The sequence below is a fragment of the Psammomys obesus genome, unplaced genomic scaffold (genome assembly GCF_907164565.1).
Source record: "Psammomys obesus unplaced genomic scaffold, mPsaObe1.curated_primary_1811, whole genome shotgun sequence".
Classification (NCBI taxonomy): domain Eukaryota; kingdom Metazoa; phylum Chordata; class Mammalia; order Rodentia; family Muridae; genus Psammomys; species Psammomys obesus.
This window is the reverse complement of record NW_026585504.1, coordinates 14,558,604-14,576,519: the sequence shown is the minus strand read 5'-3', so window position 1 is coordinate 14,576,519 and position 17,916 is coordinate 14,558,604. Positions and strand designations below refer to the sequence as shown.

At 46.3% G+C, this 17,916-nt stretch overlaps 1 protein-coding gene across 12 annotated transcripts in view; it reads right to left on the bottom strand.

The window, feature by feature from the left end:
* Positions 1–17,916, bottom strand: part of Ppip5k1 (diphosphoinositol pentakisphosphate kinase 1) — a 44,447-nt gene that overhangs the window by 13,564 nt on the left and 12,967 nt on the right. For 5 of the 12 annotated variants that reach the window (XM_055626595.1, XM_055626515.1, XM_055627321.1 and 2 more), the window contains exons 16-30: positions 17,413–17,544; positions 17,124–17,245; positions 16,707–16,889; positions 14,282–14,423; positions 13,942–14,165; positions 13,573–13,700; positions 13,216–13,330; positions 12,942–13,049; positions 11,799–11,912; positions 11,486–11,650; positions 9,466–9,615; positions 8,760–8,850; positions 5,102–5,227; positions 4,302–4,364; positions 660–842 (exon numbers count right to left, since the gene is read on the bottom strand). In XM_055626595.1, the coding sequence (XP_055482570.1) occupies positions 660–842; positions 4,302–4,364; positions 5,102–5,227; positions 8,760–8,850; positions 9,466–9,615; positions 11,486–11,650; positions 11,799–11,912; positions 12,942–13,049; positions 13,216–13,330; positions 13,573–13,700; positions 13,942–14,165; positions 14,282–14,423; positions 16,707–16,889; positions 17,124–17,245; positions 17,413–17,544 (2,046 nt within the window). The remainder of the gene's footprint in view (positions 1–659; positions 843–4,301; positions 4,365–5,101; positions 5,228–8,759; positions 8,851–9,465; positions 9,616–11,485; positions 11,651–11,798; positions 11,913–12,941; positions 13,050–13,215; positions 13,331–13,572; positions 13,701–13,941; positions 14,166–14,281; positions 14,424–16,706; positions 16,890–17,123; positions 17,246–17,412; positions 17,545–17,916) is intronic. The other 7 variants (XM_055626840.1, XM_055626789.1, XM_055626933.1 and 4 more) reach the window with 7 other exon arrangements.

Sequence of the window (17,916 nt, the reverse complement as noted above, 5' to 3'; positions counted from 1 at the left end):
AAAGAAAGAAAGAAAGAAAGAAAGAAAGAAAGAAAGAAAGAAAGAAAAAACACGCCCCCACTAAAGGTTCAAGAACATGTCCTAAGCACTTTCTCAGCCCTGGATGGTTTCAATGCTTCTCCTTAAAGGAATTAAGAACAAGGGCAGTCCCATCTAAGAAAGACTTACTCTCTTCTTCACCAATAAGTAAAAGTCCTAGCTCAAAGTTACCACACCCATTTGTTTGTCTTATGTTTACCTAATGCCCCTGTGCCTTGGTTTCCCCTTATAATCTAGTGGCAGGAGGGCAGAGATGTCTCTAGGTCATCAGAGTGGTTAGAAAAATGTTTGGTTTTGAAGATGATGGTAATAGAAGATTAGAGAGATAAGAACAGTTTAAAAAAAATAAGTAAAAACAAAACACCAGATTCCAGGGCAAGAGATTACTTCTCTGCTGAATAGAGTGGGTAACATTAGGGGGAAGTAAGAGAGGGGACGGGAGGGGGGACGAGCGGCCAATGCTACAGCTATCAGGCAGCCTGGCCCCGGTCCCAACCAAGCAACTAATGCAAGTCACATAACCTCAGGGACTATGTAGGCTCTCCAGCCAGAAATGCAGTAAGCAAAGCAATCAGTCCCAGCCAGGGTAGTGGCAGCAGCCAGCCTGTGGCAGGGGGTACCGTAGAGGCACTCGGGGTCATCCTGGCCTGAGCGCAGCCAGTTCCGGAAGAGGCGCAGGTGGTAGGAGCACTGGTGCAGGTGGTGCGCCAGCGTGGCATCCAAGGAGACTGGCCAGCCCCTTGGGCAGTCAGAGGAAAAAGTGCGCAGCAACCGGACCACAGGGTGCTGGTCATCCAGCAGCTCTGTAGGGGACAGAGGGACCACGGTAGGAAGCACAGAGATAAGGAGAAGAGGGAGAGGCAATGAGGGGGCCACTGACGGACACAAGCATTTCTGAGAGGGAGGGCCACTTAGACCCAAGGTAAGCTAAGGAAGAAGGAGAGATGGTCAGAGTCACCGGCCATCCCTTGCTTGGAAGAAGAGCATTGGCACCACACAGTGAGACTCAAAGAAGGCATTCATGAGACCCCCATAACACCAGGCCATCCCTTCTCCTTGATCACAACTCAGGAGCAGTTACATCATTCCAGATAAGGGTGAGCTGGCAATTCTGCAGGAGGAGCCTTGGCTAGAGCTCAGTATCTCTGATCCATCTTAGATTAAACTCTAGGGCCCACTTCTCAGACAAACGGATTTATGAGGTTGGGATAGAGATGAAGAGATTCAAAGTCACTCTAAGAAGAAAGTTAAAATGATATTAGATGTCAAGATAACTCTAAACCTGAAAACATTTCAGAAGGCTAAGGCCCACTGCAGTGCAGATTCTAAGATAGCCATAGACAGGACTGGTGCCAGGTGGCTGGCACAAAATGCTGGCAGGAAACCAGGAGTAGGACTCCTTTGAAATGGTGCAAGTAAAACAAAACAAAAGATAAAAAAATCAGAGTCTGATCTTTATAATACAAACACGACTAACTGTCCTATGCCTTACTCTTGTACAAATAAATATTTTAGTCTCAGATATGGGGAGGTAGGGCCAAAAGTTGGATAATTTCATGTTTTCTCCCCCTGATGATCAGCCTAACTGCTCTTTGTTCAGCTGGTGTGTGGAAGACCTTTGATTTGGAATCCCTCAGATTTTTAGCCATTTGGCAAATTATGTGGATGCCTGGGATTCAGCAGCAAAGGGCTGAGGGCATCGAAAGCCATGTGATGAGGGGTACAAAAGGAAATATATGGGGATGAAGATCTAATGTGAGGATGAGCAAGGACTTGATTACAGGATGTCAGTACAGAAAAGGTAGGGGCTCAGAGCAGGTGAAGACGGCTGCTCAGAGCTCCTAGATCAGAACTGTTTCACCTGAGGGTCCCATGACTGTCGTTTCCAAAGAGCTCAGTTCTTGACAGTACTCAACCCTTTGTGGACTAGTCCAGTGAGCCCTGACTGCACCGATGGTCACATGGCTGTGCGGGATGACAGAACACAAAGAGCCTAAAAAATCTGTTGGGCACTCTGACATTCTGGGTGAGGGTGAGCTGTCTCTTTCCCACTAGATTAATTTGCTTCGGTGAGTTCTACACATAGTTTAGTGATGTACCACACCTGTGTGCTGGTTGTAGCCACAGGATAGGATAGCTCATCAGGAACAGAGGCAGGGATGATGTGCTGGGGGCTGCTCTTCCATCAAAGCATGGGGACAGCTCTGCCTTGTCTCTTTTCTAAAGCCAGGTCCAGTTGGGGAGGAATTTTGTTTGTTTGTTTGTTAGTTTCAGCGGTTGTTTCAAAGCCAGACATCATGCAAGGAGATGGTGAGGATGGGCAGTAGGCTGGCACACTGTTATAAAGAATCTGCCATTAGCAACTGTAGACAGAACTGCTCTGTAATTGCTGAGTCGGTAAGGCAAGACCTTGACCATGGGGTAGAGTTCTAATGTTGTCTTAAGAGCTAAATTCCATCAAGATGGTCTTCTTTGTCAAATTACATCAGGTGGATCACAGATCCTGGCTTTGCAAGCATATTAACCTCCCAGCTCAGACACAAGAAAAACAAGGAGGCCAGAAGAAGCCTGAGCACGTGTGCAAGGTGTCAGAGGCCTTGGGTTGCTCTCCTGCACTATACCTGAATTGTCCAGGTCTTTCTTCCTTTCCTTCTTATGGCAAAAGTAATTCTTGTTTCTTCAGCTGCTGAATCTGCCCACCAAGGCTTCAGAGAACTGGAGATATAGGTTTGAGGATTTGTTTTATGAATTTGGGTCTTTTCTTATGGCACCTAAGAAGCTAGGAGATACGTGACTCATCTCTTAATTTAGATGCCCAAGCTCCTCGTCTATACTATAGACTCTAAGTCCAAGCCTCATGAAGTTCTCCTCTGTGATGACTGTGACATGTGAGGTTGTTTGAGTTAGCACATACATGTCACTATGAATGCGGACTTTAGCCACAGGCAGAAAAGAGAGTCTGGAGGTGGAGATAAGCTCAATAAATACGGTGTGGTCAACCTAGTGAGAGATTCTGGCAATGTCCAGAGGATATGCTTGACCTGGCCAGGCAAAAAAATCTAACATCTGCCACTAGAGAGGCAGCTGGTGGAGGCTGGGGCAGGAAATCAGGGTAATTTTACCTTCCTTTGAGAGTCTCAGCTCTTGAACAGAAGACAACCATATCTAACAAATCTGGATTTACTTGGGGGCAAGATACAACACAGAGAAAAAACTAAGAATATGAAAATGAAAGCTCAATAGGGAGTGGGTCTTTGGTTCTCTTGCCGTACCCCGCAGAGACCATTATCCATCACAGTGCAATGTACAGAGACCCAGTTTTTCTATACTTCCTAAGTTTTCCCAGGATTCCTATCTCACTCTTCATTTCCAGCTTCTCCGAGATAGTGTTGCCTCATGAAAACTGAAAACTCAAGATTCAGAGGCTGGGGCCCAGCTCACCAGCAGAGCATATGGCCAGTGTACACAAACGCCTGGGTTCAATTTCCAGCACTGACCACTTAGCCAAAAAGGAAAAAGAAAAAGAAATGAAAGAAAGAAACTTCAAGTACAGTCCTTTCCCCTTACCTAACACCTATTCTTTTTTTTTTTTTTTCTTAATCCCAAACAATCCACAACAATCTGGGCTCTTGTTTTCTAGGCTCAGGCACTAGGTTAGTAAAACATAAAGCAGATGCCAGGAACACAAGTGCCACACAAAGTACACAAAATGGCAGGAGACAGGAATGTGGAGATGGGAAGTTACACATCCAGTGCCAAAGCCCTTGTAAGTAACTGCAGAGTTGCTCCAAACAAGAACACACGCATCATCCACCCATCAAAAGAGCTGGAGAGTAAACGAGGAGGATCAAAATTACGTAAACCGAGGTAGAGAAGAAGAAGCGAGCCCAGTCTAGGTAACACTATTCTCTTCTAAGAAGGAGCACCCAGTACGTCTGCACACAGCCTGCCAGGTATGTGATAGGAAAGGGAGAGTCATAACTGATGTTTTGGTGGCAAAAATGATATAATGGTGATGATGGTGATTATGGAAATCAGACCCCGACTTGCCACAGGGATAGGTCAGCCTATCCAGGCCACAGCCACGGCTAAGGCTGCCACAGGGGAAATGTCCCGGGAGGGACACTTAGTGAAGGGCTCATTCAGAGAGGAAGCAGGGCGTCAGTACAGTGGAACGAGAGGTACAGTGTCAGAACTCAGGGTTAAGTGTCTGGAGGTGACATGAGGAGGAGGGATGATGGCTGAGTCAGAAGCAAACGTACCGTTAGTCGGATGCTTTGCAAACGACACAGAAAATCGTTTTACGGCCGGGACAAACAAGAGCTCTGGGGAGAAAAGACATCATGGGGATTATACCCACCCCTGTGCCCGCCCTCGGCTTTGGAACCTGCCCACTGTGTGCTTGGTTCTTTACCTTGTCCTCATGTAATATGCTTCCATTCCCAGCCCTTGGCTTCTGACAACAACATTTCCTGTATTTCCTCTGCTGTAATCTCTCGGTAGTTGGTGCTAACTCTACCACAACATGGTCCCCCAAACAACCCTGATCTCACCACCATGTGCTCTTCCCAGCCATCTGGAAATAAAATATGTGTAGAAACTCTCACACTCCCCAGTATCTTTCCATGGCATCTCTTCACTGTAGCCGACAGACCTCCACATCCCTAACCCTGACTCCCTGGAATTTAATCAAGATACTCCACTGTCTTCCTCCTGACCATGGGTCATCCTCTTGGTCCTCACCCCTACAGGCCAGAATCCAGGAAAGAGTACAAACTGATGCAGCCAGGCTGTGTGTGGGAGATTATGAAGGGGTAAGCATAAATAAGTAGTATTTGTACGGTGAGAGGGAATGCGATGGAGGAGTGAAAGGGGTCCTGCCTCCTTCTCCCATTTAGTATCCATGAAGAAAGCTTGGTAGAAGGCCACTGCCAGCACCACCTTAAGCATGAATAGTTCTGGAGCTGTATGCTCGCTGGGAGACAAGTTTTTTGTTTTAGTTTTTGTTTTTGTTTTAAGAGGAGAGAGAGAGAAAGTTGTCCCCCCAAACCCACCCACATACCATCTCGGTGCTTTAGACTGGCAGGCGGGAGCTTTTTGCCGTGGCTGCGAGCGTAGTCCTGAAGATTGGGAGCGCTGGAGGAGCCGCCCAGCACTGTGGTGCTGAACAGCCCTGTGCACTGTGAGCCTGCAAGGCCGGGAGCACATTAGTAGCCACGCAAAGCTGCACGCGCAACACCCCACTCCACAGTACAACATTAAGTCACACGCAGCCATTCAGCGCCACCGCAACACGGCTACTCCAAGTAGCCACAGAGTGCTCACTACGGTCCTTGGCCATACCAGGCAAGCAAAGTAGCAACTCTCCGGGAAATCTACACGGCAGAGACAAAAGGCCACTACAAAAACGGTTAGTCTTATTAGGTGTTCAAAGCTACTGAGGTAGACTGTGCTTTCCAGGTGGCTCTCTCCTACAAGAATAGATAAGTCTCCCTGAACTTTTAAAAAGCATGTGTGGGAGAGAGAATGCATGCCATGGCACACATGTGGAGGACAGAGGGTAACTTGCCGTACTCAGTGCTCGCCTTCCACCATGAAGGGCTCATAGATTAAACTCAAGCCATCAAGTGTGGCAGCAAATGAGTGTGCCTTACCGCTGAACCACCTCACTGGCCCGGGTTCCCCTTAAGCTTAATCAGATGTCCTTTACTCTGGATAGATTTGAAAACTCAGAAATCTTGCTCCTTATAGGTTTGGAAGAGAAAAGCTGAAACTAGAGACTGGGTTTTCGGTACTTGGCTGGCACAGAATTCCAAGTTCTGTATCCAACATCCCATCCTTCAGGGCTTTTTTCACTTATAAATATGAGCATTGGGGCTGAGATGGCTCAGTGGTTAAGAGCACTCACTACTCTTCCAGTGGGCCAGGGTTCAATTTCCAGCACCCATATGGCAGTTCACAACAGTCCTTCCAATTCTAGGAGAGCCATCACTCTCCTCTGGGCTCCGAGAGCAATGAATGGGTGAAGTATACTTGCATATTTGTAAGCAAAACACCCATAAATATAAAACAATAATAAATCTTAAAACAACAACAACAACAACAAGTATGAGCCTTGCTCTTTTAAAGCTGAAAGGGACTCAGAGGCCATCTAGTTTAACGTTCTCACTTTATAGAACAGGTGAAGAAACAGATCCAAAAGGGGTCTGTCTCCTTGCTCAAGGTCATAATACAGGAGAGAGGGAGGACCAGAATCTAGGTCTCCTTACTCCAAGGACTGTGTTTGGTTAGAAAAGAGGTTTTGTTTGTTTTTTGTTTTTGTTTTTTTTTTTTCACAGAGAAATAGCATAGATTCTGAAATCAAGATGGACACAAATCAGAAGACATGAAAAATCAGTTGCTTGTAAAGTAGGGCAATTCCATTCTGTGCTAACACCCTACTAAGACTAAAAACAGGAAACAACAAAACAACTGTTTTTTTTTCTTGCTCTGAAAAGTTGTTTTGCAAGCTCTTTAATCAAAACCAGCTGCTCACATATATAAGTTCAAAGAAAGCAAAAAGAAGTGTCAATTTGAGAAGTAAATGAAACCTGAAGAAACTCTGAAAAGAGTATCAGGTGATTGAAAGCAGGGCTGGACTCCCTGTCCTTCTACAGCCTCCCAGGACAGAGTAACTGGGAAGTCATAAGACTGGTATCTATGACTCAGGCCTGGTGGTGCACACCTTTAATCCCAGAGCTCCCGAGGCAGAGGCAGGCAGATCTCTGTGAGTTCGAAGCCAGCCTACTCTATATAGTGAGTTTCAGGACAGGCAGGGCTGCGTCAAAAGACCCTGTCTCAAAAAAAAAAAAAAAACAACAACAACAAAATGAAACAAACAAAACATCATCTTCATCAAAAACAACAACAAAAACAAAAGAAAAAGAAGACTGACATTCAGATTCTTGAAATTTGACTTTCTACTTCCAAATCCATCATAACTAAGACCTGGGCGTGGCTGGGGAGGTCATATTCATAATCAGTTGGAGAAAAGGATAGTTCTTCTTGAGCCTAGAAGCCACATAGAGAGTGGCATACTGCTTTTCTTCAGAGAAAGGTGGCTGGCTCTACCCTAGACCGTACGAAGCCCTGCCCTGGATTTACAAGCCCAGTGAATAATTTTCTGGTACAATCATGCCAGCCCTCAGGTATCTCGGGGGGCAGGCTCTGTCTCATCCCCACCTGTCACAGGTCTGTGTATCCCTAGCTCTGCCTTACTCAGTTTTTGAGATGGGAGTCTCCATATCCATGCTAGCTAGCCTTGGTCTGTAGGCATATGATACTGTACTGTACACCCAGCTTCCTGAGCCTTATGCTTTTGCTTTTCCTCCTCCTCCTCCTTTTCTTAGTCCTCCTCCACTTCCCCCTCCTTCTTGTTTGTTTTGTTTTGCTTGAGACAGAGTCTCACTATGTAACCTTGGCTGGCCTAGCACTCATGTAGACCAGGCTGACCTGAAACTCACAGAGATCTACCTGTCTCTGCCTCCCAACCTGCTGAGTGCTAGGATTACAAGTGTGCACCACCATGCCTGGCTCCTATGCCTTATTCTTAATATAATTCCCACCTACACAACTATCTACTCTCTAACCTACCTGACATTTATTCTTTACTGGGTATTGCTGTTTCTTGCCCTTTTGGACAAGGTCATACATGTTGGGGTTTCTGAGGACAGAAGTCCACCTCACAGACCTATACAATTGTCACTTAATCCTCATGCCCCAAAACAACTAACTTATTTCAGGATTCTAGAAGGCAATCTATTCCCATAAAATTAGCTTGGAAAGTCACCAAAACATTTCTCCTCTAATTCAAATGTTAACCATTTTGGGACCAAGAAGTCAAGCAGCAAGGACAAAAGTAACAGAAAAAAATGAGAGAATAGGACAGGAATTTTAAAAATGAGCCAGGAGAACCAGTTTAGATGTCATACAGTCATCTCTGATCTCCAGTTAGTTACTTGGTTCACATGGTATTGCATTCAGAGGTAGTCCATCTCAAGACTACCTCCTCCCAAAGAATACCATACCCTCTGAGGCTTGGTGCATCCTCAAGTCTGTGTCCTTAGAAAAGGTTGAATGATGTTCTCCACCCTTTTCCAGGGTTCAAAAAAAAAAAAATCAAAAGACATTCCCTCAAAGTTCTGAGAGATGCCTCTGCCTCTACACCTGTCTCAGATTTGTGTCCCTCAAGCTTCCGGAAGAAAAGGAAAAAGTTACAGGATTAGAAAAGCAGAGCATGAAAACCAGATTTCAGAGGAAGACATCACACAAGGTCACATGTGAAAATATGACAGTTGTGGGTCACAAGTACCTCTAGTTATACCTCTGTCATTGATAACTCTGAAGAGTCAGAGCCTCCATGGTCCCTTAAAGTCTGGGCTAGACTGGAGGGACAGATAAGAAATGAAAAGGAAAGCCAGAAAAACACCCTTCCCTAGGGAATTGGGGGTTGGTGAAGAAAATCAAAAGGCAAATACTTCTGGGATGAAAACAATCATGTGAGATCTGTGTTCACACCTAACTATGGCTTCCTCCACTTTATTCTCCCTTCCCTTCCCACATCTGACAGTGCCACCGCCTGGATGGTCTCAGTTCCTGTAATGAAGATTTCCCACAATAAAACTCCAGATAAGAGAGAGACAACCCTTTCCAACGACAGATGAGAGATCTGGAAAACCTACCTAGGCCGCTCTGCTTCATCTCTGTTGGTGGCCGTGAAGATGAAAATAGTCGGTAACCACCAGGCCTTGAGGATGAAGTTTCAGACAGCACCTGGGAAAAAGGACCCTTTATTAACTCCTTAGTAATCTCAAAATACAAAACCCAGCTTCTGAATTCTTGCCCCTAAAAAGCTAAGCAGTATCAAGAAGATTAGATGAGCCAAAGGATCTTTGTGGTGGAAGAGGAATAAGAAGGAACCAGAGTGCACGTTGCAGAGGTGAACTGTCTGGAGAGTCCATATATGTTAGAAGGCACTTCTACTGCCAAAAGACTGGTCCTTGCAGCCTCCCACCCCCTCCCCAAAGCCAAGAACCCACGATCCAACTATCTGTCTTCCTCAGCAGAGCAGGTTATCCAGTCTTACCTGTTCCTTTCTAGGACTCAGAAAGCCAACCACGGTGACTCGGCCACAAATAAAGTATGGCCGGCCCGTTCTTGATTCCAGGGATAGCTGGGGTGAATGCAGCCATACTCGGTTTCTTAATGTAAGCCAAGAGGCCCTCCCCTCCAACTATTTTACTCCTGAATACATAAAATTGATTTTTTTTTTCAAAACAGCCACGAGGGCCACTCACACAAGCCCCAACCTAGAAATGAATCAGCTTCCCTAGATCCCAAAAAGCAAAGACAAAAGGGAGGAAAGGAAGACAAGGGAGGAAGAGACACCTGTGTGCAGGAAGCCAGGTGAGTGGTGGACACAGCCCGGGGCTGTAGGCCGATGGCAGGGGAAAGCCGGGGGAGGTCTCCTGACCTCCTTCGGCGCCGTCCCCTCAAGGGAATCAGGTCCAGGTTCCCTGTGCACTGCATGTTCATGACCTGCAATCAGACCGGGTGGGTGGAAAGCCGGTCAAGGCTCCTTTAGCCCCAAGTTCCCGAAGCCCCAGGGCCCATGGGGCAGAGCCAGTAAGAGAGCTGAGATGGGCAGCTGCTATCAAGGACATAGGTTTTATAATCTAAAACAGTTTTTTAAAAAAAGAGATGACAATATAAAGAGGGATGAGATGTCATTGAGGAGGCTAAGACAGTCCAATGCCTACAGAGCAAGGAGAGAAAGTATTAATATTAGAAGGCTGTGTGACCAAGGAGCCGGCTGAGGAACATATCCTGGGTGGTCACCCTGAATGAGCCTGGATCTAAACCACACCAATAACTCAAAGGAAGGAATGTGATTACAACAGGAATTGTAAACTGGTGGCTCAGGCCTGTGATCCCAGCTACTCAGCAGAATAAGGCAAAAGGATCATCTGTGTGTGCTACAGACCAAGATCAAAGCCAACCTTGGTAATTTAGCAAGACCCAGTCTCAAAATAATAATAAAAAAAAAATAATAGAAAGGGCTCGGGATGTCACTCAGCGGTAGAACACTTGCCTGGCATGTGTGAGGCCTTGGGTTCAATCCCCAGTACCACAAAGAAAAAAAACAATCATACTCAAGAAAGCTTCCAGAAAGACAACCATCCCAGCAAGCCTGAAAGAGGATGCCACAGCATTTTCCTTTGTTTACGTCCCCTGTGCTGACATCAGGTGACAAAGAGACAGTCTGGGGACAGACAATTACATATCACCTTGGCCATCTGATACATTGCACATGAGTGATAGTGTGTAAGAGTACTGGATACGGTCATACCTGCACCTCAAAGAGAAACTGAGGCACGTCTCTCCTAAAGAAACTGCTTGACCACAGTGTCACTTCCACCCTAACATAACCAGGAAGTAAATGATAAGTCTGGGTAAGAGATAGCAATTTAATTTCTTAGCCTTCTGCGAAATCTGAAATATAAATCTCTGCATTAACACGTGAAAGCTTATTATAGATTCTTCTGAGATAACCCTAAAACAGAAAACCAATTCCCGAGAGACAGACCTGTAAAGAGCCAGGTGAATAGATCCATGGGTGCAGAGCAGTATCCAGAGCAGACAGAGTCTCTGAGACAAGGATAAGTCATGGTGGAAAGTCAAAGATATGTCCCTGAAGAAATTAAGAAAGTATCACTGAGCCGAAGAATAGGACGGTGTTACCAAGAAAGAGGAAAGAAAACCTGGGTCATCAGGAGATGCAATGGTACATCAACACGAGTTCTGTCCTCTGGGTTAGAAAACCAGAAGTAGGATCTGGGACAAATTCTAAAAACAGCAAAACACAGAAGTCCAGCAGATAAACCTCCTCATTAGGAGAGACTCAGAACTCCAGACGACTGGTCATCCTTCTGACATTGACAGTATAGATAACCCTAGTGGCATTAACGTGCCAGAATCTGCCCATGTCTGAACAAACAGAAGGAGAGAGCCTGGCCTCTGATATCAACTGCACGGTGCCATAATGTAACCATAACGCAGACAGTACTCATATTGTACAGATGGAAAAACATGTGAGGCCTGAGAAGCCACCTGGACAAGGTCACACAGCTTCTGGGAATCAAGCAGTGATGTCAGCCAAGAATTCATGCTGCCTCTACTCTATCTTAAAATCCTTTTCTCTTAGTTACTTCTCACTGGCAGTTCTTTAACATCACAAGTAGCAACTGGCTTAAGGAAGTTCGGCTGGGGACCAGCTGTGGAAGGAATATTAGGTAAACACAAAGCACTGCCAAGGGATTCTATTTCAGGTCTCAAGAAGACTCAAAGGAAACATGGATATTTTCCCACGAGTACTTGCGTCCCGTCATCATTTTGTCCATCTCATTACCTCCATGGAGCCAGCTTTTCTATTACGAATGAGGGGTGATCTCCTTGGGAGGCCAGTGCCCTCAACAGGTAGGGGTGAGGTCTGCAATGCTCGGTCTGGTTCATCTGATGGCTTCCCTGGGCATAGGTTCTCTATGCTGCCTTGATCTGTTTTCATCTCTTCATTCTGTTTAACAATAGACAAACAAAGAGACATTAGTGGTATTCCTAATATCAAACTCCTCAACCTTTTTAAACCACCCTGGATTGCTGTCTAGTTCCCCACCACCTGGTCCCTAAATTCTAGAGTCCCAAATCCCAGCCCTCTGACCCACCTCAGAAGAAGCTGGACGGAATCCACAGCCAGCCGGGGCACTGCCTTCTTCAACACCTTTCACCCCAGGGCTGAAGTGTAGCTCCACATGGAACCGCTCCTCTGACAGCGGGTCCTATAAGGCAGCACCATATGGAGGGTAACTGGGAGAATCTGGATGTGGTGGGAGCAACAGAGAGGAACACAAAAGGACATACCACCTAGGAAACCAGGACTGAGGTTTAGGGTCTTGCTCTCAGTCTTGGGCTGACTGGCTCGTGTCTCACCTCCAGTTCTACAATCCTTCCCTTCCAGTAATGGCTTGGCTATGGTACATACAGCAGAACTTTAAAGATGTCTTTGCTAAGGCTAATGCAGAAAGCATTTGTGTATATGCATATGTATATATTCATACACACACACATCTATGTTAGAGGTGTTAGCAGAAACAAGGCTTATAAAACTGCCCGTGTTCCATACTCTTCCAAATTCCACAGTTGTATTCTAGGTTCTCTCCCTTGATTAACATCCTCCCAGACCATAGGTTCTGTTTCAACAGGACCCTTCTAGATGCTCTGTTCCATGCTGTACCTACACACTGCCATCTATGTGGATTCTATAACTTCCTTTTTGTTGTTGTTGCTTTTAGTTTTTGAGACAGGGTTTCTCTGTGTAGCCCTGGCTGTCCTGGAGATCGCTCTGTAGACCAGGCTGGCCTCGAACTCTGAGATCCACCTGCCTCTGCCTCCCAGGTGCTGGGATTGAAAGCATTTGCCATCACCAACCAGCATAAATTCATTTTTTAGGAGGAAAAACAAAATTGCTGAGTACACAGCAAAGGGCAACAGGTATGGAAGGAGAAGAAAAACTACTGTCCATAGTCTATAAATATTTAAAAATAAGAAAGTTCTTATTGCCAAAACTTTTTGTGGGATGGCTCAGCAGGTAAAGGCGCTTGCCACTAACCCTAATGATTTGAGTTTGATCCCAAGGAACCACAAAGTGAAGAAGAGACCCAACTCCTGCAAGTGATACAATAGCATGTGCATGCAGACACACACACACACACACACACACAAAATGTTAAAAAAAAAAAAGGAAGCTGCTTTTTAATGGAAGCAGGAAGAGGGGGGCCTTTCCTCACCCCACCCTGCTTGCTCCTCACCCGTGTGTTGTCCTCATAAAGCATGATAACAATCTGGGTCATGTAGTTGAGCTCTGAGATGGCACTAAGATAAGCCAAAGCTCGCTGCCATTGTGCATCCTGGGTCTCCTACCAAACACAAACAAAGGTAAGCCAGTGCCAAGGGCAGGTCAGGAGTGGGCAGGGGACTGAGGAGAATGCAAGAGTTCACAGGAAACAGGAGCACAGGAAGGATGGCTGAGGATTGCTGGGGGGAAAAATGCTCATAGGTCCAAGAAAGAAGGAGGATGCTTACGTCAAGAAGTCCCCCGTAACGGAAGACACTAAGTAGAGAGTGAACGTGACTCTCACTGGTGAAATAGAGCCGTGTTCGAACATGGCGGCCTGGGGAAAGCACTCCACGTGAGTACCTGACATGGAAGTTAAATCAACGGGGTCAGTAACCCTTTCCCCAGCCTTCCAAAAACTCCTTCCTCCCACCCAAAGACTTCTCCATCCCAGATCCTTTCTCTTCTTGCTTCCCCACTTGTCTCAGCCTTGACTCTCCCAGGGCTCCCGCCATGCCCTCTCTCCCTCCCTCCTTCTTTCCCTCTCTCCCTCCCTCTCTCTCCTTCCCTCCCTCCCTCCAGTTCCCCTCCCAGCCCTTCCTCACAGGGGATGCAGCTTGTTGACAGACTCATCCTCGTGGGTTCTCTGCAGGTCAAGCAGGATTTTCCGCAAGAGTGGAAGACAGAAGCCCACGGCAATCTCCATTTTCTCCTCTCGACTGATCCCGTACTCCTAAGGGTCACAGGGCAGGAACGAGAAGCTCAGTGAAGCATCTGTTTCCTTCCAGTCTGGAGCATCTTTCCTGCCTATCACATCCCTTCCGGAAGTTTTCTCAGTCTTGATGCTCACCCAGAGCCAGGCTAGTCCTGGGAACTGCAGGAACTCCATTTCTTCTGCAAGCTTCCTTTCTGGTTTCCTGTCTTTCCTTCCCTCTCATTACTCCTCCCCTAACTGGATCCCTTATGATACACACCTGGGGAATGACCACGTCGGCCAGAGCTTTGGAAAGACGTAGCAACTCGGCTGTGCCTTGAAGTCCCAGACTCCCATTGTGTTGTACATCATACTTGACACAGTCATAGATATCAGGGATCTTACTGATATCGTAGCGCCCGCTCTTTTGTCGAAAGTCGCGCTCTAGTTTGCTCCAACGCTGTAGCATTAGCTCTAGTGTCTCACTGTGGTAGAGCTGAAGGTCTGAGAAGAAGGCAGACAGTCAAAAAGAGCCAGGTTTGACTTCTAACAAAAGGCCTCTGGAGTAGAACCAGAGGGATGGGAGTGCTTCAGAGCGCAGACAGTAGCATTATACCCACCTGCGGAGCTGGGGTCCTGCATCCGTCCCCGGATCTGGTGGGTAAGGTTTTCAATCAGGGCAAATACCTGATCACAGACTTTCACGGGATTTTGGATTACAGACATGGAGTTGAGCAGAGAGGTGCTTCCAGTAGGCGCTAGCTGTGAGGAAGAGCGTTAAGAAAAGCAGGATAGGCTCAGTGCCAATTTCCTAGACTTCAGCTTACTACCAAGAAACTGCCCACATGCCGAGTGCCCATTGGCTCATTTCGGCAGTGTTCCTATGTTCCTGGGTGACCTGGCAGCTCCAGGCCTACAGACGAGGAGACTGCTCTAACAGTAATCCAGGAGGGGCCCAGCTTCAAAGTTTGCAAATCCAGAGAAATTAAAGCATACTTGTACTTGGGGGCTGTAGCATATGCATGGAAAATGCTGGAGAAGGAAGGTAACTCCGGGTTCCTTACAATCTCTGCTGCATGTTCTGAAGAGAAACAGAGAAGGCTGCCTTGCTCTGACTGACACTACAGTTGCTGCTGCTAATGCAATTCCAGCTCAAGTTTTCAGGGTGTTTGGTTTGTTTTGTTTTTGAGACAAGATCTCACCATGAGCCTTGGCTGTCCTGGAACTTACTCCGTAGACCAGGCTGGCCTCAAACTCACAGAGATCCACCTGCCTCTGTCTCCCAAGTACTGGGATTAAGAGCGTGCACCATTTCCAACTCAAGCTTTTAAGATAGTTACCATCAATAAGAAATGAAAAGGGCCAGAGAGATGGCTCAGTAAAGAGCACTTCCTTCTTTTGTAGAGAACCAGAGTCTGGTTCCCAGCTCCCATTTATATTGGGATCTGATGCCCTCTTCCAGCATGGAGGTGCACATGCAGATAGAGAGCACTCATATACATAAAATAAATATATAAACAAATCTTTAAAAATATTAAAAGAAAAAAGAAATGGGGAAAAAGAAGACTGTAGGTGAAGTAGAGAGTTCTAGCTAAGGCCTCATAAGTTTTATCTTACTAGCAAAAGGGAGCATAAAGAAAGGGAAAGCTGCCCTGGATTTCCTGTTTGACAGTGAACATTGGGTGGGAAGACAAGGGAACAAGCCTGTCCCTTGGTAAGTCATTCAAGAACTAGTCAGAGGGACCAAAGAAATGGCTCTGCTGTTAAGACTGCTTCTGCTCTTCCAGGGGGCCTGAGTTTGGTCCTCAGCACCCATGTGGCAGCCCACAATCATCTATAACTCGAGTTTCAGGGGATCTGGCACCCTCTTCTGACCTCTACAGGCACCACACAAATGTGGTGCACATACATACATGCAGGCAACACACTCATTCACATAAAACATTTTAATACACACAAAAAGGAATCTATCGAAATGACGTATGGGACAATAAAAACCCCAAACAAACAAACAAACAAACAACAACAAAAAAACACTACTGGTCAACTACAGCCTAGACACCCAGGAGAACAGAAGAGCACACTGGGCCAAGACAGCTGCTGAGATCAACACTAATGGGCAGCACAGGACTTAACAGCCTGGCCTCCGGGTTAGACTCCTGCGATCCAGGCTGCCTGCAGCATCTTGAAAGGCCTGTTTATGTACTTTAGAACCTATGCTTCCTCCTCTGTAAGATGGGACAGGGATAGGACAGTTCTAAACAACAACAAAACAAAAAAAGAAAACTGGGAATCTCCTTGGAAAATTGAGATAGGCATGTCACATGACAAAATCTTTGAAGGGAATAGGCCCTTGCAATTAGAGGGAGAATAAGAAGGAGCAAGGCAACCAACCCAGAATTCTAGTCAAATGTCCTGATTATTCTAGCCCTAGTCAATACTGGACAACTCCGGGAAAACCCAACTAAGGCCAGTTGAGACAGAGGCTGTGGAGCAAGTTATAATCTCAGAGGCAGTATTTACATAGAGCACCGAGACAGTCCTCCAAAGCCGAGATCCACGCTCAGCTGTTATGGAACTAAGCATTTTTTTTTTTTTTTAAAGATTACAGGATTTAAAACAGTGCATAAGCCACATGGCATATGATACCTCTAGCAGGGCCCAGAGCACAATCAAACACATTAATATTTATGTAGCAAAATGTATGATATTTACACTGAGTGTGATAAATAAGGATTCTAATTTTAGTATATGTGCTGCCGAAGCGAGCACTAAATAAGGATTCTAAATAGTCTTGGGAGAAGTCTGGCTGCCAAAAGAACCCTGACTTATAAAACTTATAAAAATATTTTTAATTTTTGAACTTGTAGATAATGAAAACTGAGGACATGCATTTACCCCAAAGGGTTGCTGTAAGGATTAAACAAGATGCTTCAGATAACTGTCCTAAAACAGTGCTGTCTGGCATATAGTAGGAACTATTATTTAGAAATTTAAGAGCTGGGTTGCAGGATGGTTGGGGCACAGAGTGGAGGAGAGTGTGACCTGGTCATAGTCCTCGGGGCCGAAGGGAGCATCCTGCTGTAGAATGTGGTGCAGCCGTGCCTTCACCCGGTGCTGGCAGCTACTCAGGGAGTCACTGTCACTGTCCAGCAGCCCGTTCATGTTGGCACTCTTCACCATTTGTACCAAAATGGGTGTAAGCTCCCCTTCAAGAGCTAAGAGGCCCTGAGAGGAAAGCACAAAGTCCATTAGCTTCTCTTCCTGGCTCACACCACAGCCTAGACAGCCCCACACGTGGAATGGAGAGCTAGCCCCAAGAGGCTGACTCCTCCCAGGCTCAATAGTACAGAACAGGATGGACACAAACTTCCCTGCCTTAGCACACCAGCCCTTCACATTTCCCAAGCCTGTTTCTCTACCTACAGGATGCTGGCACAGAGGAAGCACCACAGGGCTTACCTTCGCAAAGGCAGCAGCAGTCATCTGGACACGGCCCTCGTCAGATGCGTAGATCTTGAGGTCGTGACGGAAAGTGCTATGGAGACGAAGCAGTCCACAGCCGGGGAAGCCAGCATAGTCACCTGGAGCAAAGGAGCATTCCAAGCATAGACTGTGACAAAAGCCACATGAGGGAACAAATATTAAATTTCTCTTTAGCCTCCTCATAGCATCTATTCCTTCAACACCCGCCCCCTGACTCTAATTATCTTATCCTAGCCTTGCTGGGTAGTCAGTCTCCAACACTTACCCTGGCCTCCGGGGTACATACAGCGAAAAGCTCGCCCCAGCTCCTCGGCCTGAACACGGCCATCCGGTGTCAGCTCTCCACCCCACTTCAGCACTAGCAAGAGAGATGGTGCCAGAGCCTCTCTCTGCAGATCTGAGGGAAGAAGGCACAGTAAGTAAGCCTTATCTGGGGATAATGGCGGGAGCATTATCCCTATGTAAACGTTAGAGTTTCTGACAAGGACGCAGGCAATTACAGGCACAGTCCACGCACACAGTCAGGAATAAGAGATCTGAAAACCAGGTATGAGAACACATGCCTGTAATGCAAGCTCTTGGAAGACTGAGGCAAGAGGGCTGCTGGGAATTTGAGGTAAGCTGGGTTACATAGCAAGACTCTATCTTTAAAAAAAAAAAAGAAAGAAAGAAAAGAAAGAAGGAAGGAAGGAAGAAGAAAAAAAGGAAGGAAGGAAGGAAGGAAGAAAGAAAGAAAGAAAGAAAGAAAGAAAGAAAGAAAGAAAGAAAG